At 48.6% G+C, this 8,658-nt stretch overlaps 2 protein-coding genes across 7 annotated transcripts; one reads left to right on the top strand and one right to left on the bottom strand.

Moving 5' to 3' along the window:
- Positions 1 to 63: 63 nt before the first annotated feature.
- gpr37a (G protein-coupled receptor 37a) lies at positions 64 to 3,909 on the top strand. 4 transcript variants are annotated; one of them, XM_029842321.1, is made up of 3 exons: positions 64 to 587; positions 688 to 1,570; positions 2,274 to 3,909. In XM_029842321.1, exons 2-3 carry the CDS (start codon positions 701 to 703, stop codon positions 3,069 to 3,071), a joined length of 1,668 nt encoding a protein of 555 aa, XP_029698181.1. In that variant the 5' UTR covers positions 64 to 587; positions 688 to 700; the 3' UTR covers positions 3,072 to 3,909. The 4 variants fall into 4 exon arrangements, 3 of the variants coding, with proteins under 3 accessions (XP_029698181.1, XP_029698180.1, XP_011605442.2); XM_029842320.1 differs by having other exon boundaries at positions 64 to 608; XR_003889677.1 differs by having other exon boundaries at positions 65 to 1,570; positions 2,274 to 3,465; positions 3,749 to 3,909.
- A 1,390-nt stretch (positions 3,910 to 5,299) lies between these two features.
- spam1 (sperm adhesion molecule 1) lies at positions 5,300 to 8,341 on the bottom strand. Of its 3 annotated transcripts, XM_003967256.3 has the most exons (5): positions 7,806 to 8,341; positions 7,471 to 7,665; positions 6,400 to 7,321; positions 6,231 to 6,320; positions 5,300 to 5,723 (listed from the first exon to the last, which is right to left on the bottom strand). In XM_003967256.3, the coding sequence occupies exons 2-5, from the start codon at positions 7,503 to 7,505 to the stop codon at positions 5,394 to 5,396; spliced, it is 1,377 nt and encodes a 458-aa protein (XP_003967305.1). In that variant the 5' UTR covers positions 7,506 to 7,665; positions 7,806 to 8,341; the 3' UTR covers positions 5,300 to 5,393. The 3 variants fall into 3 exon arrangements, with proteins under 3 accessions (XP_003967305.1, XP_029697726.1, XP_029697727.1); XM_029841866.1 differs by having other exon boundaries at positions 6,400 to 7,665; XM_029841867.1 differs by having other exon boundaries at positions 6,400 to 7,665; positions 8,107 to 8,341.
- Between the last annotated feature and the right edge of the window lie 317 nt (positions 8,342 to 8,658).

Genomic DNA, 8,658 nt, shown 5'->3' with positions numbered 1-8,658 from the left:
TTATGGATAGAAGGCGAAACGTCTTCAAAGAGAAGAAACACAGTCCAGTTGACAGAGAAAACTACCTTGGATACGATGACCCGGATGATTGAGAATCTACACAGACAACTAACCATTATTATTAAATCCCTTTTCAGATTGTGGATTTATTTTCGATAGATTAAATTAACATCTTTCTGTTGATCTAATATCGGATGTATTTAAATAAAGCTGGTCGAAATTTAATCAGGTTAATTTTGATGAAGTATTTTGAATTTACATTCAAGTCTTAACATGAGTGAATTATATAAAACCTGTAATCAATCATTCTTCTGTGGTGTTTGACAGATGATTTTCTCTCTTCTTTCTCCCCTCCCCGGGCTCTCCTCCCCCAGGGGTCCTCCTCCTCCCACGGGGGTCCTCCTCCTCCCGTGGGGACCTCTCCTTCAGCTCCGCGGCCTCCGAATCCTGTTGTGCCGGACGGAGGCAGACCTCTCCCGGCTCTGACGGATCCCTGTCTTCTCCCTGATTAACTCCCTTCCATCCGTTTGGAGCTCCACTGGGTTCTACCTCCGTCATGCTGCCGGACCCTCAACGGTGCTGAGAACGTGCGAGTCCGGATGGATCAAGTTTGGATTTGATTTCGTTTAAAGTTTTTGACGTTTTGGGAAATGTACAAACCAAATATGGTTCTGTTCCTTTGACCAGTCTGAACCGCAAGATGCTTCTTCCACTGTCTGGGTTCGTGTGTGTGTGGTTCTGCAGCGGGGCCGCAGAGTTCCACAACCAGAAAACAAAGACCACTTTCAGCCCTCATGAATCCTCCGCCGCCGAAAGGAATGTGCAGGGCCACAGATGGCTCACGGTCATCGGGAAGGACAGTGGTGGGCCGCGCGGTGCAGGACTTCAGATTTCTGAGCTGAAGAGCGTGACCCTGGCACCGGCGGAGCGGTTCGGACCGCAGACGCCCCGTCCCTGTGTGCGTAAAACGGACGCGCAGAGTCGAGCGCAGCGCGTCCGCCGCAAACTGGTGAATAAAGCCGGTGAGCAGCGGAGCACCCCGCACGGACCCCTCTGTACCCTCGAGTGGAAGGCGAAGCGCGGCCCGAACCCAGTCAGGACGGAGCGCAGCGAGCCTCTGCCAGTCGGCGCCGCGCCTGCGGCCATGGCCCAGGGACAAGAGGCCGAACCCCCCACCGGCCTCAACATTAGCGACTACGGGGAGGAGGAGCAGGACTACGAAGTACCGGACTACCCCGATCCCACCCCGCTCCTGCCGTTGGACTCACGGACCAGACGGAAACTGCTGAAGAATCCGTTTTATCCGCTCAGCGCAGAGGCTATGGGCGCGTACGCGGTGCTGATGGTGTCGGCCGTCATCTTCATTGTGGGTGTGATCGGGAACGTGTCCGTCATGTGTATCGTGTGTCACAACTTCTACATGAGGAGCATCTCCAACTCTCTGCTGGCCAGTCTGGCGCTCTGGGACTTCAGCGTCATCTTTTTCTGCCTGCCGCTGGTTCTGTTCCACCAGCTGACCAAGACCTGGCTGCTGGGAGAGCTCTCGTGCAAGATCATCCCCTACCTGGAGGTAAGCGTGACGTCACAGCACAGGTGTTGTTTATCAGCAACACCGCGCATCTGATTAAAGTCCCACAGGTTATTCGTCGTTACCATGGAGACAAGAATCTTTAAATTTGAAACAGGTTTTCCATGACAGCGATCTTTGATTTCCCACTCAGAAGAGTGATAAAGAGAAGTGAAACAAAGAGTGCAGGGAGGGATTAAAATCAGGGTTCATGTGAACCCACCATAATCTGATCAGGCTCGAGACGCTTTGTGTCCAGTCAGAGAAAATGAGGATTACTGAAGATTCTCTGGGATTACGCGCGCGCGCGCGCGCGCACACACACACACACACACACACACACACACACACACACACACACACACACACACTGAGTCAGGGGACAAACATCTCCACCATATGTGTTGTCTGTGTATTGTGTAGACCAAAAAACATGAGACATTTGGTCGGGGCTTTTGATAGTAAAATATCACTTTTGGTCCCGTGATTATGTCTACGAAAGTCCTCACAAAGATAGGATTACAAACATGTGTATCTGTATAGTATTTGGTTACCCAGAGGGACCCCTGGTGCCTGAAGTCACAGGCACCAGGGGTCCCTCTGGGTAAGCCATCATGGGTAGCCATCCCCAAGTTAAGGGTCCTATTGGGTCCTATGCCGACTCCTTGTCATCACAGTCCCCTGTAACTCCTCCCTCTCCTTCCAGGTCGCCTCTCTCGGGGTCACGACCTTCACTCTCTGCGCCCTGTGCATCGACCGCTTCCGTGCTGCCACCAACGTGCAGATGTACTACGAAATGATTGAAAACTGGGTGTCCACTTCTGCCAAGCTGGGTGTGATCTGGGTGGGTGCCATGCTGCTGGCCCTGCCTGAGCTGTTGATCCGGCAGCTGGTCACAGAAGACAGCGGCCCGCCCAATGTGAGTCTGTGCGAGCGCTGCGTGGTCCGAATCTCCACTGACCTCCCTGACACGCTCTATGTGCTGGGCCTGACCTATGACAGTGCCCGCCTTTGGTGGTACTTCGGCTGTTACTTCTGCCTGCCAACGCTCTTCACCATCTGCAGCTCGCTTTTCACGGCCCGTAAGATCCGTGGTGCCAAGCGGGCCCGTGTCCGTGCCAGCAAGAAGCAGAACCAACTGGAGAGTCAGATGAACTGCGTGGTGGTGGCTTTGGCCATCCTCTATGGCTTCTGCATCGTTCCAGAGAACATCTGCAACATTGTCGGCACATACATGGCGGCCAGCGTTCCACAGCGGACTCTTGACGTGCTGCACGTGGTCAGTCAGCTGCTGCTGTTCTGTAAGTCGGCGGCGGCGCCAGTGCTGCTCTTCAGCCTGTGTCAACCGTTCAGCCAAGCCTTCCTCAACTGCTGCTGCTGTTGCTGCGAGGAATGCAACCCACCCCCTGCTTCCGACGACCACCTCGAGATGTTGCCGCCAAGTGCCGACCAGAGGGAGGCGTCCGACTCAGCCACTCATGCCATTGTGGGGACGCACTGCTGAGGAAGCAGCGGGAGGCTGAGCAAAAGCTGATCAGTCAGATACGTAGACATATCAGGTTCCAAACTAAAACTGCTCCAAGGTTATTGTAATCTGATTCCATCAAGAGAAGAGTTACACCAGGAGCATCATGGTACCTTTGACCCCAGTGAGACTCAGGATCTTCAGCCAGTCCTTCAGTTTTCTGGTCACATGATGCAACAATTTCAGTCTAGTTGAATATTTAGGTGCCACATGCACATGCATGTTGGGTGTGCACGGTGGGTGTTATTAAATCTTCTTCCACTCTCGTTTGTGTAAGTTTCTTCCTGTTTTAGATCAAAGAGAAGGGGGCGTGGCTCCTTTGATCCATCCTCTGACCAGTGGAGTTCCCCTTTTTTGGCTCCGCCCTCTGAAGGTCAGGGCCACTTCCTGAAGGGGAAATATCCATTTATTGATACAAATGTTTGAAGGTTATCTCACTTCCAGTTGGAGAGGGCGAGTGGAGCCTGTTCTGTGAACACTGATTTCTGTTGAAGCAGGGACAGAGAATGTGGACATCCTGCATCCTCTCTGAATGGAGACGCTGATCTGAGATCAGCTCTTACTCATTCACAAAAGTATAATGATGGCGGACGAGTCAGAATTCCTTCACTTAAGCTGCGTCACTCTTTCTCCTCTTTCTATCCTTTCATCATCAGGAACAGCGCACCATTGTCTGGGCCTACTGTCGTCATGGCAACTGACGGAGTGTGGCTCTCAGCTGTGCAGTGGAAGCTACAGCAACACAGAACAAATAACTTAAAGTCTTCCAAAAGAGCAAATTTGTAGCTTAATACTGACAATTAAAAGATGCTCATGGTCAGATTCTTTCTTTTGTTCATCAGTTATAATCACAGTTGCATTTTTTTCTGTTTCAATCTGTTCATTCGTTTGAAAATCTGTTGAAATAAATAAGAAATCAATAATTAAAATAGCATTGGAGCTGTCTGTTGCTGTTGTCCTCATCAGTTTTCCTGGTGGTTCTGGATCCAGTTCCCTGTGGTGGGGTTCAGGTCAGGGACCTGAAAGGTCCTGTTCTCTGTAACTGACCGGGTCAGACCATCAGCTGATGATGCTTTTGTGTTCTGACCCCTTTTGAAGCCTCAATGATACAAAGACAGACTTTGTGTTGGGCTCCAGGATAATTACTGCACATTCTTTTGTAATTACCAACAGTGGATTCACTAATTAGACCAGAACAAAATAGACCAGAACTCAGATCACCAACATGTTGTCTAACGTCTCAGAGCCCGTTGCCATGCCAACTCAGCTTTAATATGTTCATGTTTCTAAAATTTTTTTACATCTAAAGTTTGGTTACTGAGTTACAGAGCTAAAGATGTGAGTTCTGTTGGTTCTAATGGTTCTGTTGTTTCAGATGGTTCTGTTTCTTCTGTTGGTTGTGGATATTTCATTTTATTTCTGTGACTGGATGTGACACACACACACACACACACACACACACACACACACACACACACACACACACACACACACACACACACACACACACACACACACACACACACATTATAAAAGGCTGTGAATTATAACTTTTAATATTGTATTAAATTTAGAAGCAGTAATAGAAAGTTTTAGGTAGGAATCCATCATAGTTCAATCAAATTTAATCATAATTCTAAACTCCCTAAAAATAGCACACATTCTAAATCTATGTTTAATTTCCTAAACATGTGTTTGACATTTCTGTCTATGTTTAATTTTAGCAGCCGCTACAGAGCTCCAGTCAAGGGTCTCCCCCTACTGGTCATCCGACAGAAGACAACCCTTTATCACCTTCATGAATGTCTTCTTCAGCCGCAAGGTTGTTATGAAAGCAGCGTTGAAGATTCTGAAAGGTGGATGTGAGGTCTGACCCATGTCTGCAGGTTCTGGACCTCTAAAACAGAAAATCTACTCAAAATGACACGCAATCGAACCTTTTCACATCTTTTTTCTTCAGGGAAACCATAAAGTTCTTTTTTCCATCAAACGTTAAAGATTCATTAGGTAAGTCCATTCAGAAGTTTCAGCTGAACTGAATTGAGAAGAAAACTAGAGCCGAAACAAAAGCAGCCTCAGTCAAAGTCAGAGAGAATGCCGTCAGCAGCAGAAGGCAGAGTATGCTGGCTCCCCTGGTTATCGGTCAGAGTAACGGTTGCCACGGCAACGTATGGCGTCATAGTCTCATTTACAACAAGAAAAGGGAATGAAACATTAATTTATTCATTATTTACTTTTGTTTAACCATCAAGGCACCTGATCACCTTCAGCATTTATAGGATTATTGAGCGCATTGCCTCATTAGACCTCAAACTGTTGGACCTGGTCCAGATAAACCGGTTTGGCTTCACAGTTCTGATCCACGTAGCACTGACATGTAAAGTGTTCGGACAGTGTGTCCACGTCAGCAACCGATGGGATGCCTCTTGCCACATACGTCCCCTTCACCTGGCTGATGTTGAAGTGGGAGGGGTTGAGGTGCAGGTAGTGGGTGGAGTCGTAGTTCTTCCGGGTGCAGCGACCTTTCCCCTGGCAGAGGACTCTGCTGCACAGCATGGCAGCTGCCGTCACATTGGCAATGTATGGATTTAAGGTGGATTTCAGGTACCTGGATAAAGACTCACACTCCCCCTGGGGGATGGGGTGCCATTCAGGTCAAAGGTTAATGACAGGTTAAGGTCAGTTGCACATCTTGTTACAAGTTTAAAATGTATTAATTTCCAACCAGTGACAGCATTAAAAACTCCATCCACTCAGACAACACAGGTTCCCTTTAAACATTTGTTTATCTTCAGACTCGAACTAGTTTCTGTTGAATCCGGTCAGACTAGAACACTGAACCCACTGGTCTGAGCTGCTCAGATATTTGACCCTATTGTCGTTCACGATGACGAGACATTAAGGGTTTCTGCAGTTACTGATTGATTGGCTGGACGGAGGATCTGTTATTGTGGTGTGGTCACAGAGAAACCAGAAAACCTCCACCACACCTGTACCCGCTACATCACCACAGAGCTGCACAGTATCAGGTGGATTCGTGATAGCTGTATGGAGAACTTTTGCAGGACACCAACTTGAATATTGATCAAGATTGGTTGTGACAGAGCAGATGGCTCCAATACGGACAGACCTGTTTACCTTTGAGTCGTAATCGGTGCTGGAGCCCCACATGACCACACCTGAAGCTCCCACGGCTGCAATCTCTCCCACGGTGCTGACCAGGTCCATCTGACACAGGACCCAAGAGCTCAGAGTCAGACTTTAGCCTTTCTTTCCTGTCATTTGTAGAACAGATGAAGTGTCTCACCTGACTCAGGAATGTGCTGGACTGATCCCGGAACAGTGGTCTGGAGTACACGTAGACTGGAACTGTGTGTGGGCGATGAGGCAGCTCAGCCACCCTCATGGCCTCCTGCACACGGTTACGAACATACAGCTTTGCAAATGTGGAGTTCCCCAGAGACTGGGATATGTAGACTGAGGGAAAGAGGGCCTTGCTCTTCTCCCAGAGCCACAACAGCTGGTCGTTCTGCCATTTAGTCTTCTCAGAACACCTTCCAGTGTAGCCTGGCTCCTCCCAGCCATAATTGTAGCAGTCGGGGAATAAGTAGAAGCCCCAGAGGCGACAGGGACGTTCAATAATGCCAAGACTGATCGTCTTCACCATGAATTTGCGACCAGCTTCTTCAAACTGCCTCTTGGCCAGTTTGATAAGGTCCTGTTGAGCCAGTGACTGGTTGATCTTCCTTGCATGATCAATGGATCTATCCCTATAAATTTTTTTAGAACCCCAGTTTCTGTCCCATAGGGGGCGCCAGGACTCCCAGTCAATGACAACCAGTCCTGAAGAATCTTTGGTCAAAGTTTCTGGAATCTGATTCTTCACTTTTTTGAGATGCTCTTCTAGGGAGCCATTTTGAGGGATACCGCCTTCGAAGGACATTCCAGTTTGACTGTGGATTCTGGGGTAGAGGCCCAGTCGGGGTTCATAATAAGTGATCAGGAACTGATCGGGCTCTAAGGCGGGCGTGGTCACTGCGGAGAAGGCAGCAAGATCCAGCAGGATCTCATGTTTCCTACAGTTGGAGGTTGGGGCGCTCCATATGGCTACGAAGGGATGGTCATGAATCAGCAGTGGCTCAGCCGGGGGTCTTGTTTCGATGGTTGAGATGGGCGTGATGAAAGAGAAAAGGATGCAGAACAGGATCTGTGTGACCTTCATGACAGTGCTAGAAAAACAGAAAATACAAGAATTACATCTCAGGTCCATACGAACCACCAACTAACCTTCAGGTGAGAGGCGGGTCCAGTCTGGACAGGAAGTTTGTTCAGAAATGTAAAATCAGCCTTCAGCGAAAATGTTGTGGTATGTTCTTACCTGACCGAGACCAAAGTGTCTGTGCTCGGTGACATGTCCCTGGTGGTTTATAAACACCCCAGGACCTTTATTGTTTTGATGGATGTCTGGGCTTAGGCTCTGACATCCACCTGAGCAGGGTCTGATCCGGGACATCCTGGTTGGGCCTCTTGTTTACTCAGATCAGCTGTTCTGAACCTTTTGTCATCTCAAGTTCTAACAGCACAAACAATGACGGAGGTCAGAAGGTCCACGAGGACCTGATCAGCTGTTTTTACAGTACCTTTAATTCTTTCACATTTCATTAGTAACAATAACTCTTCTTCATATTTGATTTAAAAATATTTAAGATTTACTTTTGTTGAGCCACGATTAAGTGAACCTGGAGCTTCGGCTCTTCACACACCTGCATGACCTGGATCTATAGCTTAATTACCTATCAAAATTTATCTTAACGCATTGGGACCATTTCCTGAACACAGAATAACAGCGACTTCAGGGCCCACACCTCTGACAAGATGTTTCACCCGTGACAGCATGACTCCTGTGTGAGAGAGTGGTTCACCTGTGACAGTGTTACTCTCCTGTGACAACATGGTTCACCTATGGAAGTCTGAGCCTAATTACTGACAGATCTGGTGAACTTGGCACCATCACCTGTGGAGGTAAAACTGGCCTGGAAGGACGTGTTTGTGAACCATCTTCAGATGTGTTTCCTGTGTTCCTTCTGGTTCTTAGAGTTTCTGAAGAGAGAAACAGGTTAATGAAACTGACGTTGATGTTCCTCATTGAAGAATTTTCTGTTGAGCTCGAGAGGACTGGCGGTCAAGTGTGGCGGAACCCCAAAGAAGGCAGACAGACACAGGAATTAAAAGTAACAGAGGAAGAGGGGCTAGGAAGGTTGCAGAGGAGCTGGGGGAGACGCTGGGAGTCGCAGGGAGTCGCTGGGGAGCCTGGAGAGATGCTGGGTCGACGGGAAGTGTTGCCAAAAACATCAGTAAGATCAAGCACTGGCCTGAGTGCATAGGGGCCTTTTATGGGTGCAGAGTCGTTTGGGCGGATTGGGTGCAGCTGAAGGAGAGGGCCCAGGTGGTGGTGGTTGAGCTGATTGCCCAGGAGGAGGTGGGGCCAGAGTAGGAGTCACAACATTTTCTCCTCATCTGCCTGAACTGTTCAACTTCACTGCTTGTGAAAATAGAAATTTCAAAA

The sequence above is a fragment of the Takifugu rubripes genome, chromosome 9, assembly GCF_901000725.2.
Source record: "Takifugu rubripes chromosome 9, fTakRub1.2, whole genome shotgun sequence".
NCBI classification, from domain to species: Eukaryota; Metazoa; Chordata; class Actinopteri; order Tetraodontiformes; family Tetraodontidae; genus Takifugu; species Takifugu rubripes.
Note: the sequence above shows the minus strand (reverse complement) of the source record. Positions and strands in the feature narration are given on the sequence as shown.